This window comes from Taudactylus pleione, unplaced genomic scaffold, assembly GCF_031769625.1.
Source record: "Taudactylus pleione unplaced genomic scaffold, aTauple2 ptg000093l, whole genome shotgun sequence".
In the NCBI taxonomy this organism is placed as follows: Eukaryota; Metazoa; Chordata; class Amphibia; order Anura; family Myobatrachidae; genus Taudactylus; species Taudactylus pleione.
Genome location: NW_028284495.1, coordinates 15,656,940 through 15,680,754, shown reverse-complemented (window position 1 = coordinate 15,680,754; position 23,815 = coordinate 15,656,940). Strand labels below are relative to the sequence as shown.

The window sequence follows — 23,815 nt, the reverse complement described above, 5'->3', positions numbered from 1 at the left end:
TAATGGTGGGTGGTAGGCGGTAAGTCGTTAACACATCATCAGGCATTCCAAAAAGGGTGACCCGTGTTCGAAATATCTGGGGCCTTGCACGCCTCCTATGCCTACGATGAGGAGGAGGACCAGGTAGGTTAGTGTGTGATAGCATGGCGAGGATAAGCTCACCAACGTCTCTCTGAAATGTGTGCTCAGAGAAATTAGTAGGACTGATGAGACAAACAAACAAAACACAAAAATAACTTAACTTAGCCAGAATCTTGCTGATTCTTACAGGGTTGGGTAGAGCCATCTTTCTAAAAACCTACATGTGTTTTATGTAAGACAACAAATAATTAAAAAACGTCAGTATTTTCAGGAAATGCATTAAATGATGTAGGTGCCAAAAACAATGGGAAAAAGAAAAAACCCAAATACCTTTTTGTTTTTTATTTTTTTTGGGGTGTTTTAAAAAAAAAAATTTGAACAAAATTTTTTTTTTTAAAAACTTACCTCGGACCACAATAAAGTTGGCTGGAACAATCCAGCAAACTCCAAAACTACATTAGGGAAAAAAGTTAAAAAATTAAAAAAAAAAAAACTAAAAAAGGGCACAATGGACTGATAGTAGAAGGACTCTGATACACTTACCTCGGACCACAATAAAGTGGGCAAGAATATTCCTTGAAGAAACAGTTAAAAAAAAAAACATTACAATTTGGCAGTTAGAAAACACAATTAAAAAAAAAACAAAAAAAACAAATAGAATGTTGTTTGCATGACTCGGATACACTTACCTGACTCTCAAGCCTACGATGTTTTGTGCCAAAAAACCGCCAACCGCCAAACTCCAAAAAACCAACAACCACCAACTGCCAACAACGCACAAGTAATGGCCTATTTAGGAGGGCCTTAAATAGGGACGTTAAACACGCGAAAACTGATTCATGAAGGAATGGTGTGCAATTTGCGCAGTGAACATGGATGTACGCAACATGGATGCGCGCACAGCCAATCCAATTATGCGCTCACATCTCATTAAAGCCCACAATTAAGGTTAGGTGTGCATTTTGCGCAGTGAAACATGGATGTACGCAACATGGACAACCAATCCAATGATGCGCTCACATCTCTAAAAATGTCTCCAAATCACACTAGTACTCATGCTTTTTCTGACTTTAACATGGAGACAGAGGAGCATGGAAGCCACAGTCCGTAATTACCAAGTAAGTTTAATTTCGAATAATGACCAATTCCAAAAAAAAAAAACCCCACTGATTTTTACTAACAATATAACATGTTGTAGGTGGACAACAGCAAGAAAGGAGGACTGCGAAGGAGCCAGGCCCAAGCTGGCGAAGGACCAGAAAGATGGAGGCCTTGGTGACTATGTGCATGGACAATATTGTCCATGCACCCAGAAATATGGGGGCTGGACAAAAAGACAGGATCCGGGAGGAGATAGCCAGGGCTGTTAATCGTGTTGGGAAGATGCACAGATCCAATGATGTTGTGCGTAAAAGGTACATATTTGCTTGTGTGAATGTTGGGTTATAAATGATTTAAAAAATGTTGCAGGAAATACAAGACTAAATTAACTCTAAACATTGACAGATGGACAGACTTCAAATATCAGCTGAAGAGGAAGCTAGGAAATAAGGCGGACCATGCCAGGGGGACAGGTGGTGGTCCCATCCCAGAGGAGCTTAACTTAACAGCTTTGGAGGAGCAGGCCCAGGGGTGTGTGGAGAAAGAGGAGTTAGTCGGCATGTCCAATATAGACACTGACATGGCCGACTTTAACGCTCCACATGGCAGAGAAGGTAAATAATTTACAATCCAAAAACATGCCCCAAGAAATATATTTTTGGATTCAAATATCTCTGAAAAATTTACCAAGTAATTCTCTTTCTTTACAGAACCCGAGGAGGAAGTGCCTGCTCCTGAGGTGATGGCTGGGCCCAGCACATATGAAGGCTCTGCTGAGGATGAGCCAATTTCTCCATCTGGGGACCCTGTGGAGCCCATTCCAGGGTCACCTCCCGCCCCAGCATTGTCACTCCTCACCGAGTTGGTTGACAAAACTCAGGAGAATAATTCTGTTCTCTTGAGGATGGAGACCACACTGGTGAGAACAGATGGCAGATTGCTGAGGGTGGCGGAGGCCCTGGAGACATGTGCTGGGCCCCTGATTCAATTGGCAGATGCCCAGGAGCAGGCAAACAGAATTGCCATGATGGAGCGAGCCTCCCTTCCTCCAAGGACCACTACCTCTGGCAGCCCAACAGCCAACCCCCAAAGTATGGCGAGCCCTATGCCTAGGCCAGAGCCAATACCATCCGGCTCTGGCCAGGCCAGTCGGCATGTTACACGCCAGTCGACTGTTCCAAAAAAGCCTCTTCAGCCAAGCCGTCCCAAATAAAAGAAAATAGCCCAGGCTATCTGAAACTTCATTTAATAATGCAAAATATACATGTTTAATGAGGGTATTGATAAAGCATAGGATATGAAAAGACTGATGCAGGCTAAATAATGCAAATTAACCCAAAAATTTGGAAAAACTACATGTAATAAGCCATCACCATGACATTAATTTATTCTTATTATTCGCTAATGCAAATGCAACTGAATCAATTACAAGCCAATTAGCAGTGTTATTAGCAACAACAAATGATTATTAGCTGCTTGCATTGTGTGGCACAAAATAGAAATATCAAACATAACATCAGTCACATTCGATAGTATCGATTGTACTGTGGGGCTTGAGAGCGCACATACCCAACCTCAAGCTTTACAATCAGCCAGGCCTCGAACCTGCTCGCAGAGTGACGTTTTACTACTTCCGGCCTTCTATGTCGGTCGTAGCAGGTAATTTATGTACGCCCCTAAAACGCCCTCAAAAAGTGGAGGTACGCCTGCATTTTAAGACCACCACCCCCATCAACACCCACAAATGGCCTATCATGTCAATTAACTCTCGGAAGCCACTTCCTGCTCGTCAGCCATACGATCGACTGCATTTTGGATCGCAAGGCCTCGTACGCACATGTGCACAACTATTCATGCGCAATCGTGACTTTGAAACATTGGATGCATACGACTGAGCGGCTGCTTACGACCGACTCTGAATGAGATCCTGTGTTACTACAGGGATAGATAAATGTGTTATGGGGCAGGTTGGGGGAGACATGTGAGATGTCACAGAGGGAGGATTTGCTACAGGGGAGGAATAACAAAGGAATATGTTATTATAAAGGTGAGGGTGTCAAAGGTGGTACATGGCAGCCTAATGACATACAGAGCCCGTCCCCGTCCCCAAAATGGTTAGCTGCATCTCCTCTCCGGGCTTCTCCTGGAGAGGAGCAACTGAAAGTTGGAAAGTATGCCATTCATTCACCCAGGGAGGGGGCCCAGCCTATTTTTTCAGTCCTGGGCCCCACGATTTCTGATGGCACCCCTGCCAGGGAGTGAGGCATTATAAGCGCTGGAGACTAACATGGCTTGCCTTATTACTCATCATCCACCTCTCTCATCGGTGTCCAGTCTTTGTTATTCTGCATGTCTGAGTAGAGGGAGCCTGATTGGCTGGCTGCCGGCTCACAGAGAGATCCCATGCAGCCCCCTGGCGAGATGGGAGCAGGGCAGTTGTGTATGGAAGCAGAGAGGTTGCTGCTGAAAATATGGAGGGAGGGGGGTGCCAGTCCATTACTTTGCCAGGAGCGCTCAGACCCCGAGATACACCCCTGGTAGTATCTACCATTGATTCACACCTATACATTTTTTAGTATACTTTATCCTAATTCTAAAGTCCTGCAACTTTAACAGCTCTAAACTCTTTTTGTTTATAATATACTATTGTAGTTGTGGCTTTTCATCTACCAGCACTGTTCTTCCTTTTATGTGATTTTGACATTTGAACTGTACTGTTCCTATATCTCATGCTCATTACTATTACTGACGTTTCCTTTCCTTCAATTCACTCATCTACACTATGTCTCTTTTCTTCTACTCCCCCCTCACTCAGCAGCTACATTATTCTCTCTTCTACTACCAATTCACACCTCTTTCCTCCATTCATAGTCTCCTCCACCTTCTCCCCCTCCTTCATCTCCTCTGTCTCTCTTCATCCCATCCAATACTCTCCACTGCATCTCTCATAACTCCAGTATTATTCACTTCTCCTCCACTATGGTCCTGCTGCACAACCCCTAAACCCTGCACCCTCCCTTTTCTCCAAGTCACCTCTCCTTTTCTCCACCCACACCACACTAAACCTCCACCTTACTCACCACCTGCTGTTACCCTTCCTCATTCGGAAGCCCACCACATACCCACACTCTCTTCATCCCCCCCACTATAAATAAATCTCACCTCCACACTACATCAACCCTAATAATCTCATTCTCCTCTCGCCTCTTAACTCTGAGACTCTCTCCTGTGCCCTCTGGAAAGCCAATTCTGTCTACAATAAACTGGTCCCCATTCATAAGCCCTTCATCTGCAACTCCTTGATTCTCCTTGCAATCACCAAACCCTTGATTTACCCATCTAATATCACTGCTGCAGCTTTCTCCTTTGGGGGCCTCACTTTCACTCACACACCCTGGTTTGGAGGTTTCCATGGAAGTGGTCTTGGGGTCCCTCTATCCTTGGGTCACTCCTACCAACTCTTACCTTATGAACCCTCCATTTATTTCTTCCCATTCAACACTTATAACAGTCTCCTCTTCCAACTTCTTCGAGTAGCTGCCTTTTTTCGTACACCTGGCCTTAGCTCAAAATTCCTCCATAACTTTGCTTCCTGACTCTTAATCTTCAAATGGGCTCTCAAGACCTATTTCTTCCTCAAAGCTTTCCAGCACTCATCTTAACCTACTACTCTATGCTCCTTTCTCATTATCAAGCCCATCTGTGTCTCCCCTGTTTGTCTCCCCCTCCCCTTTAGAATGTAAGGTCTCACGAGCAGGGCCCTCTTCCCTCATGTGCTTCTCCTTGCCTTACTTTTCCTTTCATTTGCAACGGCACCTAACACTTGGTTGCTGACACCCTGCTGCTGATTTAGGTGTTATGCAGCAATGTTTATAAATCATGTACTTGTCCTGCATTGTTTGTACTGTTAATAACTGTTTTATTGTGTGCTCATTTGTTTCTGTACTTTATAAGGCTATGCGGAACCCTTGTGGTGCCATATAAATAAAGGATAATAATAATAATACCACACTATAATGCCCTTTACATATAATACCACACATTGTAATGCCTTTTACACATAATACCACACTGTAATGCCCTTTACACATAATGCCACACATTGTAAAGCCCCTCCGCCCCAGCGACTCACCTCTCCCCCCCCTCCAGTGACTCACCTGCTGTTGTGTACTTCCAGGCTCAGACTGCTCCTCCATGTCCAGGGTCTTCTCTCCTCTATACTTTTAGTTCCCAGAATTCCTGGCGCAGCCACAACAATGTCACAGGGTGTGCCGAACTTGCATTCTGGGAAGCAGTGGGAGGGAACAAATGGCCATGATGACGGCAGTGCTGCGGTGGTCTTCAACGGTGGTGCTATGGCAGGCACCATCTAATTAGATTGTGTCAGTGGGGACACTGCGGCTGCGTTCTCAGGCCACAGCACCCATGGCATTAGCCTTGCTTGTCTGCCCCTAGAGCCGCCCCTAAGGGTATACCCCGTGCATATGGGAGCAAATGAGATTCGACCATGTGGTCCCTAACACATGAAAATGGACAAAAATGATTGTACAAATTGGTTAAATGTTTCATTTAACTCATTTGTCTACAAAACATTTTTGACTGTTTTCCAGTGTTCATGAGCAAATGGTCAATTATCATTTGATCCCATAGACTACCAGATATTCTTTCCAACCAGCCAGATTGGACAGATAATTGTATAGTGTATGCCCAGCATTAGGGGTATATTTACTAAAGTGCAGCTTTTTAGAAGTGGAGATGTTGCCCATAGCAACCAATCTGATTCTAGCTAGTATTTTCTAGAAGGTCCTAGATAAATGTTAAGCAGAATCTGATTGGTTGCTATGGGCAACATCTCCAAAAAATGTGCAATTATACATTCAGAATTTTGTACATTAAATATAGGGGAGGTAACATGGAGTGCACATTGTATGTCCTGTATTTATTTTCTCATAACAACTAATGCAAAGTTATAATTAAGCAGGAGAGGTTTCCCCTCCTAATGCTTGGATGCTTTATGGTGAATGAAAATATACTAGTTTTTTTACTGCAGTGTAAACAGATATGTTGTATCTTTACATATGTCCAAAATACCATTAAAGTAGTTGATGTAAGGCAATTGGCAATCCCAGCCCTATGGCTGTAGGGCGTTAACGAAATCTGTCTTTTGAATCAGCCGGTTGAAATTTCTAGACACTTACTGCAAGTATGAGTTAAAATGAGTTCACATGTCACATGATTTCAAATGAATCACACAAACCCTATGTATCATAGTATCATATTCCATTTACCCATAGTGAGAAATCAGCAATTCACTAACAATTAACATTTTAAATAACTACCTTAATAAATGATCATAAACCAAGAAAGACTGCTGTATGTTATATCAGAAGCCAAAGCAACATGTACAATAGTATTAAGTCATGTGAATGGTAAGAATCCACAATATAGTGTAATAGGAAAGTATTTAGCACTCATCTTTCCACCTTTCTGTAATCAATGATACTTCAGCTCACTAATACCCCTTTTACTCCAGAGCTAAAACCCGGGGTATTGCAGGGTTAACCCGGGTAGCTCATTAGTGTAAAAGGGGAGAGGGTTGGACCGCCGGGTTGAGTGACCCGGCAATCCAACCCAGGTAACTTGCAGGGTTTAACACGTGAGTAACCCGTGAAACCCTGCAGTGTGAACGGCGCACCCCAGGTCACGATGACCTGGAGCGCGCCGCATGCCGGCCGATTGGTCCGGCTTCAGTGGTGCTTGGAGATGACATCATCTCCAAGCGTCCACTTCAACGCCGGAAAAGCCGGGTCTATGCAGACACGACTCCGGTGTGAACGGCGCCGACTCGGGAATGTCCTGGGTCGGCGCAGGCTAAATTCCGGGTCTGATCCGGATTGGAACCCTATTCCAACTCTGGGTCAGACCCGGAATTTAGGTGTAAAAGGGGTATTATTTATATATATATATATATATATAATTATATACAGTATATAAGTATTATATACAGTATATAAGTATATAAGAAGAAAAAGTACAAGTGCACAACTTCAAACATTACTAATTATGTATAATATATTATGCAATAGAATTTTGCAATACATAGAGGTTTTAGCATAATCATGGCCATGGTTATGTGCCTACCCACCGCGCCCAGGTAGCCTCAGAGGGTAGGTCCCTAACATACTGGGGTTGAAATCCAGAGCACAGGACACCCCCAAACAGGCCCAGCTGAGCCACCCCAGGGCATCACTCTAATGAGAGCAGCTACTGCTGTATATGTAAGAAGGTGAAAAATACAGGTGCAAAAAGGAAAATGTGTTTATAATGCGATGCCCTGAAGGAGCCGAACCAAAGCAATCCAGGGGACCCATGCCCCAAAAATCAACCCATAGCTGCACTGCAGTACAAAAATGTATGGGATTTACCAAGGATTGTGCCTTGTACTAAGGTGCAGTCAAAATGCCAGAATCCCTGCCTAAAACCAATGGGGGAGGGGTGCTGGTCTATATATTAAGGCTGAATCTAAGAAAACGGAAATCTCCATAGAGAATTCCGGAGGGGGGAGGGCATGGTTTTTAAGGGGCTACAGCTTAAAGCTGTAGAAAGCACCAAGCTGAAATTTAGCATGGATAAGTAGAACTGTCACTCAGTGCTGTATACCAAATTTCAGGGCAAGAAAATAAAAAAATAGGATTTGGGAGTAATCTAAATTTCCAGCTGTCAGTTATTTCTGACACTCTCAGTTAGGACCACTTTTCTGCTGTTCTCTATGGGGGATTTTTGGGAAGGCATAACTCAGGGTAGGGGGCAAATTTAGACTTGGGGTTTGTTTTATTAGGTAGCTACTGTTCCAGGGTAGGGCCTTTTGGAGTTCAGGTAATTGAGAAAGTTACAGTTTTCAAACCAATATCTCACAATTGTGCCATTATAGAGATAGGAAGCTTCCACTTGTTGCCCAACCTCAGTAGGTGCCTTCAGCAGGTGTACTCACTGTGGCTTCATTTGGGTGCACCAAGATGGCTGGCCAGTGTGGACGGTAGTGTTGGTGGGATTCGGGGGAAAGAAGCGGGACTGGGGAAGGGGGGGTAGGGGTCGTTAGGGGAGGCATGTGGTCGGTGGTGAGGGCTGAAGGACACTGGCCAGTGGCGGCAGAAAGATACAGCATGCACAGATATGGGGGATCCATGATGCCTGCATCTGTGTGTGATAAAAATATACAAAGATGCACGGACGTGCTCAGTGAGTTTCATCTGTGCTGCTGTGTTTCAAAAAAATGGCGTGGCACCCCCCCCCAGACCCAGTCCTGGTGGTGCTAAAACAAACAATGTAGGGGCCCCCCATATTAAGCTCAACCAGCACTAGGCTATTCAGAACCAGTTATGGTTGCCAAAATACAGGGGACAAACAACGTAGGGGTCCCCCGTATTCAGAGCAACCAGCACTGGGCTCTGAGCTGATCCTGGTTGTGGAAATACAGGGAGAAAAATGCATTTACCAGAACCAGCACTGGACCCTTTCTAGCAGGGGAAGTAATGCCACAGCCAGGGGAGCCCTGTCACCGGGTCCCCCCACCGAAGCATCACTCCTGACCACTAGTCAACCAAGGCCGGGGATCCCTGGGGAGCTGTGGACCCCCAATAAAGGGGTCCCCCTCTCCAGGGCACCCCAGGCCCAGGCTATTCCCGGCACCCCTGTGTAAAGTGTGGTGCAAGTAAAGAGTTAAAAATATTGTCTTTTGCTGTGGAACTACAGTTCCCAGCAAGGCTGCCCTGCATGCTGGTGCTTAGAGAACCACAAGTACCAGCATGCAGGGCATTATGGGCCCGCTGGTACCTGTTGTTCCACAGCAAAAGCTATATTAAAAAAACACAGAACACACACACCGTAGAAAGTAAAATTGTATTAAAACATACATGTGCCCACACATGTACACACACATGCACACACTATCTCACATACTCACCTATGTATCCCTGAAGTCAATCATGTCCACTTCTCCAAGTAGATAATCCATAGGGTACCTGTAATAAAAAAATCCATACTCACCTCCTGCTATGCATGGATCACTTCCTCTTCATTCCAAAATAGGCATCCAGGGTCTTGGCAAAACAAAATGACAGCTCCATCATGGGATTTCAGTATAGAAATCCCGGTGAGGAGAACTAATTGGCTGAGACAGGCGAGCCTTCCGCCTCTCAGCCAATAAGCGGTTCTCACCATTGACTTCAATGGTGAGAATCGCGTGTGCCCATTAAAAAAAATTTCAATGTAAGATGGCCGCCATGAGCCAATCACGGCTCGCAACATCATTGTTCCACCCCCTACATTGGCTTATATAAGCCTGCGAAGGTAGCGGCACAGCAGTCCATCGGCGGAGGGACAGCAGTGAAGATCTGCTGAAGAAAGAAGACGCCGGGGGAAGTCCTGGATGGGCGGCGGCCATGCAAAAGAGCTTAAAGGCTGCTGCCCCCCAGGTGAAGGTGCAGAACAATAAAATATTAAATCAAACGGTGTCTGGTTTTTTATATATATTTCTTTTACAGAGGTACTAAAGGTACCAGCGGGCCCTTAATGCCCTGCTTGCTGGTACTTGTAGTTCTCCAAGTACCAGCATGTGTGGGAGGCTTGCTAGGGCTTGTAGTTCTGCAAAAGACAATATTTTAACTCTTTCATGTGCATTACAGTTTTACACAAATCAAACCAGCACCCCCTGCCAGGGGTGCCGGGGATAGCCCCGGGCTATCAGCCTAGGTCTGGGGTGCCATGGAGAGGGGGACCCTTTTATTGGGGGTCCCCAGCTCCCCAGGGATCCCCGGCCTGGGTTGACTAGCAGTCATGGTAGATGTTTCGGCTGGGGGAACCGGTGATAGGGGTCCCCTGGGTGTGGCATTAGCCCCCATCTAGAAAAAGTCTGGTGCTGGTTTTGTGTTATACAGGGGAACCCTATTCATTTTTCCCCCTGTATTTCCAGAAGCAGGACCGGCTCAGAGCCCAGTGCTGGTTGCGCTGAATACAGGGTTCCCCTATGTCATTTGACCCCCATATTTTGGCAACCAGGACTGGCTCTGAATAGCCCAGTGTTAGTTGAGCTTAATATGGGGGACCCCTATGTCATTTGGCCCTTGTATTTAGCACCTACAGGACTGGGTCTGCAAAGCCCGGTACTGGTTGTTTTCGAGGGGGGGGGCGCCATTTTTTATTTTATTTTAACACTTTCATTTTTTTAAACACAGCAGCACAAATGATCTGTCCATGCATCTGTGTTTATTTTTATCGCACACAGATACAGGCATCACGGATATCCATGATCCGAGCCTGCATCAGTCTACCGCCAACGCCCACTACCCCCCCTTGTATTATGGCCACAGCTAACACTCATTTCCTTCCCTCAAGTCCCACCGCTGCTAACGACCGCACTGGAAGTGAAGCCACAGTGAGTACACCTGCTGAAGGCACCAACTGAGGCTGCGTAACAATGGTGCATTCGTGAGGTAATAGTTTAAAAACTGTAACTTTCTAATTTACCAGAACCCCAAAAGCACCTACCCTGGAACAATAGCTACCTAATAAAACAAACCCCAAGTCTAAATTTGCCCTGTATCCTGACTTATACCTTCCAAAAAATCCCCCATAGAGAACAGCAGAAAAGTGGTCCTAATTGAGAGTGTCAGAAAAAACTGACAGTTGGAACTTTGGATTACTCCTAAATCCTAATTTTTTATGTTTTTGCCCTTTTTTATGTTTTTGGCATGCAGGACCAAGCGACAGTTCTACCCGCCCATGCCAAATTTAAGCTTGGCACCTCCAATAGCTTTTGAGGTGTAGGCCCTTAAACACTATGCCCCCTCCCCCTCGGGAGTTCTCTATGGGAAAAATTCATTTTTTTCTAGGGGACCCCTACATCGATTGTCTCCTGTATTTAGCACCACCAGCACTGGGGCTCCAAAGCACGGTGCTGGTTGTGCTGAGGGGGCACATCATTCTTTTTTTAAATTTTTTAACAGATGCATTGGATGGATCTCATTGATACGTCCATGCATCTGTGTCTTATAGATTTGATTTGATTTGATTTTCTCAGGTGCATGCCCAGTGCCAGTGAGCCCCTCTGTCACTCATTGATGCTCCTGTGCACAGCCTTGTTACTGCCACAGCTCCACAACCCTGCTGCTGCCACCGCCCCACATACCTGCAGCCTGCCTCCACAGCTGTCTCTCCCTCTGCACCCCCAAAACACCTCCTGTGTGCTATCCGCTCCTCCACCTGTGCTAGTGTACCTATTTGTTTCCCTTCTGCCCTGCAGGTGGCCCAGTTTGCTCCTCAAAACCCTAATTATAAAAACGCAATGCAATTCCATAGACAAAAAACCTTTCGGTTTTACATGTCCCATTAAGGCTTCTTAGACATGATCTGAAATTCACAAATCCTGCTGAATTTGTGCCAATTAAACTTAAAAAAGCAATTAAATTCCAATCATTGAGGCTGATACCTGAATGGACGTGTTCCTTGCATAATACAGATATGGTATGCCATCACACCCTGTGGTTAACTGCAGATTCAGCACTCTCACAGAGTAAGATTGCTGTCAATCACAAAATGGTTGAGCTGCTAATTCTTAGTTCTCCAAGATGTTTGGAACAACATGCTGAGTTCCTTCAAAAACTGAGTGCAAGTGTACCTAGAAGAATTGATGCTGTTTTGAAAGCAAAGGGTGGTCACACCAAATATTGATTTGTTTTAGATTTCTCTTCTGTTCAATCACTTTGCATTTGTTAATTGATAAAAATAATCTATTAACACTTCTATTTTTGAAAGCATTCTTACTTTGCAGCATTTTTTCCACACCCGCCTAAAACTTTTGCACAGTACTGTATTTATTGCCCATGTACTTTGCAGTGCTTTACAATCAGAGCTTACAGTAACCGATTATGAAATTGAAAGTTAATGAGAAATATATTATATTCTAAGAACAGCTTACATGATCCTACAACCCAAATGTAAATAGACAGTGATATAACACTCAATCTCCAGACCCAATAGCAACATTTGGGGATATAGGATAGTGGTAATGGTCTATAGGCTGTGGGAGCCCCTGCTCTGCTCTGACTGAGCATGCAAGAGTGCCAATCAACTACAATAGAGCACCATTTGAGCCCTGGATCTGTAGCAGTAGCTTTGTGAGCCAATGGTACAGTACTACTGAGCTGCCCACATTGCAGCCACATAAGTTGCCCACAGTAGCGTTGCCACTGTATGTAGATATAAACAATAACCTTTGGACTACCAAGCATCCAGCAAAATGTTGATGACTGTTGTGCAATTGATAGCTATTTGGTATGCAGAGACATTAGGATGTGAAGGGACTATATAAAAGATTATTTTGTATCATGGTATGATGTGCACATTTCTGTTACTCCAGAATACTAATTATGTGTGATGGCCATCACTGCTACTGGGTAATCAAAACTATGTTTCTGCAATGGAAGAACTTTTTTGTTAACCATTCTGTTGGAATTGTTGGATAAAATAAGCAGAGATGAGCAGTTCAGTTTTTACTAGATTCTTTTCGCCATATTAGTGCAAGTTCGGGTGAGTTCGGATATATATAATTGACTACCCAAAAAGAGTGAGAGCCGGATAGCCAATATGTTGCTGTTTTTGAGATCCGAACATATCCAAGTAAAACCGAACCACTCATCTCTAAAAATAAGTTCTACAAGGTAACTTCTGCACAAGAGACCACCCTGTGAGGACAGTGGAGACAATCCCTGTGAGACATAATTGTCCATTGTCCCCAGGCTCACCTCACTTCAAGTTCCTCCTCACAGGCTCCATGGCACCGCTGTGGGTAGGGAGAGGTGAGACAGGCAGGCTAGGTGAGAGAATGCGGGTGAAGACATTGGCAGAGGCAAGGGGGTCAGATACTGATGCAAAAAGAGTAGCTTTTCAGAAGTGATACATTACTAGCGAAAATGATGTAATGATGAATAGAACCCTCAGTCTCAAAAAGGAATATATGTATTTTGCTTTTGCTACCAAGTTACTCCTTACTGTCTGGGGTCCAGAAAGCTTTAGAAACATAGACACCGTCTTCATGTGCAAAGGAAGACACAAATGTAAACATACAGTAGACACAATGAGGCCCCAATACACCGAAATGTTTTTGCGCTTTGTTGTTCTTTCTTGTTGTATGTGTTTAAAAAATGTAAAGCTAAGTGCGTAGTTTGACATCATTCTGATTGCACCATAATAAATACCTTGTATTGGTGGAAGAACTGCTATTGGTGAGTCATTCTCTTTGTTGGATTAACATTTTTTTGTCAAGAGTTTTAGTAAATCTCTATTCTCACCCGTACGTATATAGTGCTAACTTTTCAGAATTCTGTAATATATCCTGAGGGTAGTCTGCTAGCTTTACACAATATTTCCTATATTAAATTAAATAAGCACAGACACCCTTAAGGTATTGCTGGAAGACAGTCTACATATTAACAATTCTGAAAAAAAAATTCCCGTAAGCTTGAAAAATCTTTTAAATTGATTCCATGCATGAGGGAATCAATCATTATTCTTATGTTTGTGTTAGAAACTCATCTCTGTATAAGTTTATTGTGCAAATCATCATCATTATTTAGGGCAGCTAGAACCCACTATCTGTGTGAAGTGAAAACTTACAGCTTCAGTGGGGGCTCATTTAATGTAATATATGCTTTATATTTGGACTAATTAATGTTGATTACAATAATTAAACATATATAAGGCATCAATTATATATTTTAGAATGTAAAACTGTAGGATATGTAAGAGAATGGTTAAATTATTATTTACCTTATTTTAGAATGACACATTGCATCCAGTAACAGTGCAAGTTTATCCTCAAACCCCATAGACACACATAGGAATATTTGCAAAGTTTCAGCTACCATATATGGCAAATATGTGTACATCCCAATACTTACTGGCACATCACCTGTAATTGCATTGCACCCAAAGGAAGGAAGACTTAACTGTAAAAATGTGTTTCATACAGCTCAATTTAACAAAACAACAATAAATAGGTATATTCTTTACTATCAGAATTGTTATCCCAAGTTTTTTATTTGCAGGAATCCATTCTATTGGGCCTATGTATTAAAAATCGCGGTACTGCCGCGATTATTAACAGTCCAACTCGTCGGAGATATTTTAATTTTTAATATAAATATCCTGGCTATGTACTATTGGGACCTCGCAGGGACACCGGTTGCAGTAACTGCTGTCCCCATGAGTTATATCTCTGGCATTTAAGAGAAGTCTTTGGGCTATTTCACACCAGTCAATTTTGCCTGGCCGTTTTTTTGCCGGGTGTTAAATTTAATGAAACATGTAAGCGGTTGGGTGCTTTCACACCACACAGGCAGTAACACCACACAGGCAGTAAAAGCAGTTGGGTGCTCTCCCGGCTGTAACACGGTCGCTGTGTTACAGCTGGGAATATCCACTGAGCAGGACGGTTGCCATGCCGTGTCAGTGCCGTCCAGCAAGGCAGTCGAGCACTGACTCAAATCTAGCCATTCACACAGCCCGGTTTTTTTATGCTAGTACCCGCCCACAACTCCATATTTTCCCAGTCTGGTACCAGAATGTAGGGGTGAGTGGGTTCGGATTTCTGAAATCCAAACCCCCCTGAGCCCCCCCGATCCGAGTCAAACTCGACTTTTCCCGCCTGACTCGGATCTGAAATCGAGGCAAAACGTCATCATCCCGCCTTCCGGGTCTCGTGGGTTTTGGATTCTATATAAGGTACCCGCATCGGCGCCATTTTCTCAATCGGCTGTGGACAGTGAAGAGGGACGGTGGGAGTTAGGGCTGGCTGGGCTGTGTAGTGTAGTGTTGTGCTGTGCTGCGCTGTGCTGCTGTTGTCCATAGGGGCTGTGTCCACTCCCCCAAAGTCCATAGGGGCTGGCTGTGTTGTGCTGTGCTGCTGTTGTCCATAGGGGCTGTGTCCACTCCTCCAAAGTTGATAGGGGCTGGCTGTGCTGTGCTGTGCTGCTGTTGTCCATAGGGGCTGTGTCCACTCCTCCAAAGTCCATAGGGGCTGGCTGTGTTGGGCTGTGCTGCTGTTGTCCATAGGGGCTGTGTCCACTCCTCCAAAGTCCATAGGGGCTGGCTGGGCTGTGTTGTGCAGTCAGTTGTCCATAGGGGCTGTGTCCACTCCAAAGTCCTGTGCAGTGTCCCAGTCCTAAAGGGGTGCTGTAGTGTTGTCCAGGGGGTGCTCTGTCCATCAGGGGTGCTCCCCCCAAGTGCAAAAAAAATATATATTTTTTCTGTGTTTGTGAATTGTGTGCGCAGTAGCCGCACGTGCATCAACAAAGTAGCGCCAAGAGTGCACCTGTGTCATAAGTAAAGGGCCGGCTGGCTCGTCCGTTAAAGGGTGCTGTAACCCCCGAAGTGCACTCCAAATAATATATATTTTTTTTCTGTGTTTGTGAATTGTGTGCACAGTAGCCGCACGTGCATCAACAAAGTAGCGCCAAGTGTGCGCCTGTGTCATAAGTAAAGGGCCAGCTGGTTGACCGTTAAAGGGTGCTGTAACCCCCAAAGTGCACTCCAAACAAAATAAAAAAATATTTTCTGTGTTTGTGAATTGTGTGCACTGTGGCTGCACGTGCATCAACAAAGGAGCAGCGCCAAGCGTGCGCCTGTGTCCCATAAGTCTGTTAAAGACTGGTGTAACCCTCAAAGTGCGCTCCACAAAAAATAAAAAATTCTTCTTCTTTTTCTGTCTTTGTGAATTGTGTGGGCTGTAGCCGCACCTGCATCCTCAAAGCAGCAGCGACAAGCGTGCATCTGTCTGTTAAAGGATTACATTGGTGACAGCATCCAAGTAGGCATGTCAGACAGTCCGTACCTGTACTGGCAGGAAAAAGAGGCAATTTGGAGGCCCCTGTACAAACTGGCTCTATTTTACCTGAGTTGCCCCCCCTCCAGTGTGTACTCCGAAAGAGTGTTTAGTGCAGCCGGGAACCTTGTCAGCAAAAGGCGTAGGAGGTTGCTTCCACAAAATGTGGAGAAGATGATGTTCATAAAAATGAATTATCAATTCTTCCAGGGAGACCAGCCTCCAGAATGTACAGAGGGACCTGTGGTGGTGGATTCCAGCGGGGACGAATTAATACTCTGTGAGGATGAGGATGTACACAACACTGAAGAGGGTGAGGAATCGGTGAATGAGGAGGATGAGGACGACATCTTGCTTCCATAGAGCCAGTTTGTGCAGGGACAGATTAATTGCCAGCTTGTTATGTGGGGGCCCAAACGAACCAATCATTTCAGCCACAGTCGTGTGGCAGACCCTGGCGCTGAAATGATTGGTTTGTTAAAGTGTGCATGTCCAACATAAGGGTGGGTGGGAGGACCCAAGGACAGTCCCATCTTGCACCTCTTTTTTTTCTTTGCATTATGTACTGTTTGGGGCCTAGTTTTTCAAACTGTCATCCTGTCTGCCACTGCAGTGTCACTCCTAGATGGGCCACGTGTTAGTGCCGCCCACTTGTGTCGCTTAGCATAGTCATCCAGCTACCTCGGTGCAACCTTTTGGACATAAAAACACTATTGTGAGGTGTGAGGTGTTCAGAATAGACTGGAAATGAGTGGAAATTAAGGTTATTGAGGTTAATAATAGCATAGGAGCAGAAAAACCCACAAATTCTGTGATTTTAGCTGTTTTTATGCTTTTTTTAAAAAAAATACAGATCCAAAACACAAAACCCAGAACCCAAAACACGGAAGGGTGGTTTTGTCAAAACCAATCCAGATCCAAAACACGAAGAAAGATCCAGATCCAAAACCAAAACACAAAAATTGGCCGTTACACACCCCTACCAGAATGTCAACATGTCTGACAGCATAGAGATAGATACTGAGATGCTCATATCTTTAGTAGGGATGTGCGCCGGACCATTTTTGCCGGATTTGGATTTGGTTCTAATTCGTCATCCGGCTTTGGATTTGGATTTGCCAAACTGCGGTGACTGGCTTTGGATTTGGATTTTTTACAAAAATGTATAAAAAAAAGCTAAAATCACATAAATTGGTCTTTTTTTTCTTCCTAGAGTATTATTAACCTCAATAACATTAATTTCCAGTCAATTTAGACCACCTCACAGCTTATAATATTGTTTTCAACATTATTGGCCAAAGGTTGCAGTGAGCTGACTGGTTACTAAGCGACAGAGCAGCGGCGCAGCGACACAGACACCACAGTATAAAGCACATCTATGAAACATTGCCACACAGCAGTGGCAGAAATGAAAAGTAGTGCACCCACCCAGTGGGGTACGGCCAGCAGAATCAGAGTACTTGTTTACAAAGTAGGCTATGGCCCAAGGAGTCACAGTGCACAATCTTATTCACATTACACCACACATAGTGCCCCTGATTCACATTACACCATAAAGTAGTGTCTCTTATTTATGCTACGACACACAGTAGTGCCCCTTTTGCACAATGCCCACAGTAGTGCCCCTTTTACACAATGCCCACAGTAGTATGCCCCCCAGTAGTATGCCCCCCCAGTAGCAGCCCCCCCCAGTAGTATGGCCCCCAGGAGTATGGCCCCCAGTAGTAAGCCCCTCAGTAGCAGGCCCCCCCAGTAGCAGCCCCCCCCAGTAGTATGCCCCCCAGTATTATGCCCCCCAGTAGCAGGCCCCCAGTAGTATGCCCCCCAAGTAGCAGACCCCCCCAGTAGCAGGCCCCCCTGTAGTATGCCCCCCCCAGTAGTATGCCCCCCCAGTAGTAGCCCCCCCCAGTAGCAGGCCCCTCATAGTATGGCCCCCAGTATTATGCCCCCAGTAGCAGGCCCCCCCAGTACCAGACCCCCCCAGTAGTATGGCCCCCCTAGTATTATGCCCCCCCAGTAGCAGCCCCCCCAGTAAAATGACCCCCCAGTAGTATGCCCCCCCAAGTAGCAGACCCCCCCAATAGTATGCCCCCCAGTAGTTGTGCCCCCCAGTAGCGCCCCCGGCCCTTACACACATAAAAAAAATTAAAAACTTACCTGAATCCCCGTGCCGTCCGCTCTGCATCCACGCGACGAGGAGGGAGCCGGAAGACGGAGCTCCTGAGTGAGCTCCAGCCGGCTCCCTCCGTGCAGCAGCCAATGAGAGTCTGTGTGACTCTCATTGGCTGCTGTAACAAACACACAGCTGCCGCTGGCAGCTGTGTGTTTGTTCTGTGTAGGGCAGACCGCTATCACAGCGGTCTGCCCTACACTCGAGGAGCCCTGATGTCGGATTCTCTAGTGAGAATCCCCTCGGATCCCCTATGTTCGGAGCGGTTCGGATTCCACAGAATCCGAACCGCTCATCTCTAATTTTTAGTAGAAAGTAAAGTAAATCCCAAGATATCTATAAAGATAGAAATGCCACTAGAAAGACCTGGCAAGAGGTTGTTTTGGACTTAAAAGAAGATTTTTATATCTTGCCAGAGAAGGATAAAGATATTTATGGTTAGTACTTTCAACTGCCGCACTGTTTTCCATACAGATGTGTCCACATACATCTCTCCACCATGCGCTACAAGTCGCACTACACATAATGTGGGAGCTCAGAGTGACTCGGTAGCCCCGAGCGCCTTTTCGCGCAACTTTTACCTTCAAATGCGTCTTATTCGCACATAAATGCAAATAGATAGGTAAATATGTAGAACAAGCAACTTCTGCTGATTAAAATGATATGCAGCATGCCTATGTTCCTTGTGCGTCTGCAGTTATATCTGCCTGCGAAACACTACATTACAGTGTTTTAGCCGCTGATAGTGTAATGTAGCGTTTCACAGGCAGATACAGCTGCTGTCGCTCACAGAACATAGGCATGCTGCATAGTCTGTGTTACCTAATTGTATTCCTTTGCAAATAAGACTCATTTGAGGGTAAAAAGTTGCAAAAAAACAGACAGTGCTACCAAGTCACGCCATAGCGCGACTAGAAGGGCTGTTTAACATGCAAAGAGGCTACATGTATTAGGACACATATGTATATATTCATTTGGCAAAATTATTAATATTCATAACAATATTACTATTAATTAATATTAAGTTATTATTATTATTATTATTATTATTATTGAATGTTTTTTCTTTTAAAACACTCCCACAAATGAATTTAAAATTAAAAAAATTTTATTTTAATTGTGACACAATACAATCCAGCATCATGTTTATTTGCGTTTGGAAGTAGGTCCCGCAGCTATTCTCCCGCAGCTATTCAATTCAGTTTGCTGTTAGGGCTGGCAGAAGAATTATTCCTTGCACCCCTCCTGGGTTGCGATCACCATTTTGACATAACTATATCCGCAATGCTGTATTATGCCAGTAGTGTAGCGGTAAAAGCATTGAGTTGGAGTATGCCCGCTCTTGCATTTTGTTTAATCTGCAAGAACTGCCTTTCCACAACATAACAGCATGCTGATTTGCAAAGATGCAGGCTCTGCTTCCTGTTGACAGTCCTCATCACGCTCAATTAAATAGAGGCCAGACAAATATACAATTTGATACCACATAATAGAACGACTTGGGCTGTGTAGTGTGTCCCTTTTCCGGCCTTTATGTAATGTGAACGGCTGTAGTTAAACAAAATTACTCTGCAATGTTTGGGGCCCTTTGCAGTAACTTTCCACATTCATATGTTTGACATTTGCCAGGACACAGCTCCAATGTCGATTACAAAGTAATAGGTAAATATTTGTCTGACGTTGTTTGCTGATAAGCCGCCTTGTGCTGTGGGTTCTCGTGGTATATCTTCCAAGCCTGTTATTGTTATTGTATCCTCAATCAGTATTCCATCTCGATCCCGTACAAAATTATGTAGAAGGATACAAGCCTTGACAATGTCAACTGTAAAATCTGGTTCTAAATTTACAGGTCAATGGAAAATTCACCACTTAGTGTATTAGTTAGAATGCAAAATGAGCAGGCGGTAATTAAATACTCTTTTTTATTCAGCAAGGTTTTGCCCACCATAAGGCCGGAGTAGATTCTTATGAAATGCAAATGCTTCCTCACCAACGAAGACATATGGCACTTTAGGACTTTTGGTTCCCGGTAGACATTTCTCATCAGGCAGTTGTTGTGGGTTTGTAACAATTGAAGTCCACAGTCCACATCTTTTCAAAATTGCAGAGTCGCAGTCTTTACCAAAACTTCCACTATTGACATAAACAAAGCGGTATTTAGAGTCCACAATGGCCATTAATACGACAGAATAGAAATCTTTGTAATTGAAGAACACTGACCCACTTCTAGAAATTAGTTGTATATCATGGAATAAATTAAAATCTCGAATACCTGCACTTGACTTGCTTGTACGTGGTTATCGTAAATATTGCTAGGTATAAAATACCCCTACTAAGAATGTAAAACTGGTACCAAGGTGATCAATCAAAAAGATCTTTATTATAAATGCATATCAGGTTGTATATCTACAGTAGAAAAAATTAGGTTCTCAGTTGTATATGTTTTCCATCTACTGCCCCTATGCAATGTGGGAAATTAGCATTTTTTTCAAAATCATTGGCAATCGATTGCCACTGTTCTTTTGTAGGTATAGGCAGACTGACTGCATTACTGACCAAATTGAACAGCATACTTGGTACTTGCTGTGGAAATGCCAATTTGGTACGTACAGTGTCGATCTGTAAAAGTGCACCCACTTGCTAGAAACTATGAGTAATTGTTAATTAGGTATTTGAAAAAATAAACAGAATTACATAAAACAATTCCTTATATTGGTTCACATTGTTATAGGTCAAAAGTAATGAGGAGGTGGAGTAATATCCATGACTCCTTTGCAAAGTCCTTGAAATAAAATTCAAAAAACAAAGAAATCCGGATTTGGGACAACCAAACACAAGAAGTATAGGTTTAGCAACCATGTATAAAGAAGTTATACACATCAAGAGAGACAGAAGAAAATTTCACAGAGGATGTTTTGGAAGATAATGCACAGCTGGGGATGACTTAAGCCAAAATAACAATCCTGAAAATGAGCCCGAACCCGAAACATCAACTCCACCAACTCCAGCAGGGAGGCCACCACATGTCGGATTTCGACCTGAAGCACGCCACTGTAAACCCGATGAAATAGAATTAAAAATGCTAAAGGCCCTGGAACAAGAACAGCCAAATAGGCACCTGTCTTGATACTGCCCGCTTTAGAAAAGTTCGATGAGGAAGAAGTCTTACAATTTCAAATGGGGGTTCTACAAATAATTTCCAATATAAACCAGCAAAAACGGAGAGCCTTGCAGCCCGTAATGTCATATCATTCTATGCCGATGTCCCAACCAATGTCCCAAACAATGCCCCAACCAATGCCTCAAACAATGCTCCAAGCAATGCCCCAACCTCAACCTTATACCCACGGTCATTATACGCAAGGTACACTACCAACCTCACAATATTTACAAAATGATAGACAAATGTCTGCAATTACTAATCCACACAGTTGCCCATCACAGAGTTCATCCCCATCCCAGTCTACTTCTTCCTACAATTCTGTGGATTTTACGTCAATAAACACATTGTAAAGCAGCAATCTTAGGGGGAATGTAATAGCGTGCAAGAATCTGGCTGTATGGGACTTACATGCAAATTTACACAAATGTATACAGCGTCAATCATTTTCACGACAAACCCAGGTTGGTTTTGTCATGTAAATGATTGGCGGAATAAAAAATGTGAAGATTCGCACGGAAGTCTCACACACAGCCTGATCCACGCATACTATTTCATTCCATACATTGCCAGTGTTTGTAGTTTTATATATAGAATATTTTGTATCTGTTTATAACTTGCAAAATTAAAAATGGTAATAAGAAAAAGTTTAAAGAGCTGAAAGTGGCTCAATACGTGTTATAATACATGTTTTTGTTACCTTAAAATATAAAACAAAACTAATTCTATATTCAAACGTCTCTGATTTACTTACCTCAATGCAACTGCTAACATTTGAACAGGTTGAATACAATTTCTCATTTTAATGTTGTGATGTTGAATGTGGTCTTTCAACCGCCTATGTAATTTGTCAAAAGATGACAATGACATGCGGAAGTAATTAAATATTTTTTTTTTCATCTGCTCATAGGTCTTGAAATAGTGCCTCAAATCTACGTAGTGGTGGCCCCAATAAACACGGTTACACTTCTGTGCTCGCTGCCAACGATATAACAACCACATCGCAATAATACATTTGCAATCCATGTCAAAATGGTGCTCTGTCAACCAGTGGCTGCTCCAGAGGTGGGGCTGCAGCACAGTCCACAATTCAAATAGGTGTACCACACCAACTGCCAGTGAGTCCTGGCCGGTGATGTTTGGCAGTGTTTGGGGTGGCAGTTGGTGTGGCTCGCCTATTTGAATTGTGGACCAGACCTACCTCTGTAGCCGCCACTGCTGTCAACCAAGCACTGTCAAATGCTGCTGGTGCTGGTGCTGGTGCTGCTGCTGCTGCTGGTGCTGCTGCTGGTGCTGCTGCTGTGCATGCCTAATATATTCAGGAGAAAAAAACTAATCACAAACGGCTTAAAACCGTTGCAAGTGAAAGACACTGATTGCCGGGAAAAAACGGACGGCTTTGCACGTTTTTTTCCGGCCGGTCAAAACCGTTAGGTGTGAAATAGTCCTTTCACAGAAGTGAAAGATCTCCCCGGGGGAAGCTGATACTGCGCATGCACAAAGCATCAGCTTCTGGAAGTTGCCGGAACTGGCCAGGGGGCTGCAGGGGAGAGATCGAAAAATCTCTCTCCTGTCCCTGGAGATCCCATAGGCAAACAGTAGTTTACACCATCTGAAGATGGTGTAAACTACTGGTGCTAAACTCCGAAAAAGCTTTGTACATAGGGGTCAGACCGTAGTCCCCATTGATAATAATGGAGACTGCGATCTGCAGCACTAATTAGCACTTTGCCGGAAATCTCTTGCATTGTGCTATTAGTACATAGTATGGTGAGGCAACTACTGAGGGACATATTCACATTGTCTCACTTTGCGGCTCAGCACAGCTCCACCCCCAGCTACCTTATTGGCTGGGGGCCCACACGCCAGGAGCTGGTAATGATATGACTGAGATAGGGATAGACTGCGGCAGATCCATTGGGAACCCCAGCAGTGGCGTCACTAGGGGGGTGCGGCCCGCACCGGGTGTCACCCTTCAAGGGGGTGACACCAAGAAGAGCAGTATGTCACACCTGCGGGCCGCACACCCACAGCACCACCGCTGACCATGAGCTGCTGGAGCCAGAGACACTGTAAATGAGCCGGAGACGCTGGTCCATCCTGCCGCTGGTCCTCTGCTCTGCTCCCCGCCGCTGCCAGGTGTCAGCTGCACATTCTGTCACTGCGGCCGGCGTCCAGAGCCACACACAGTCACAGAGAATCTCTGTGCCTGTGTGTGGTTCTGGGGGAGCCGCCAAGCCCAGCCTGATGGAGAAAGAGTAGGAGGGACTACGGGCCTGTGAAAGCGCTGCAAAGAGGGACTCAAGCCAAGTGCACACCCCACCCGGAGACACACAGTGCAGGCCAGCAGGTTGTGAAGAGAGAGGTAAGTACTGACTGACTGCACAGGGGAGGGGGCACAGCATAAGGGGGATTACTGGGGCCA

General features: G+C 44.5%; 1 protein-coding gene across 1 annotated transcript in view; it reads left to right on the top strand.

Moving 5' to 3' along the window:
* The first annotated feature begins 1,924 nt into the window (after positions 1–1,924).
* The window catches only part of LOC148526855 (desmoglein-4-like), a 144,086-nt gene continuing 122,195 nt past the window's right edge, over positions 1,925–23,815 (top strand). The window contains exon 1 of the mRNA XM_088469734.1: positions 1,925–2,101. Within this exon, the coding sequence (XP_088325860.1) occupies positions 1,925–2,101 (177 nt within the window). The remainder of the gene's footprint in view (positions 2,102–23,815) is intronic.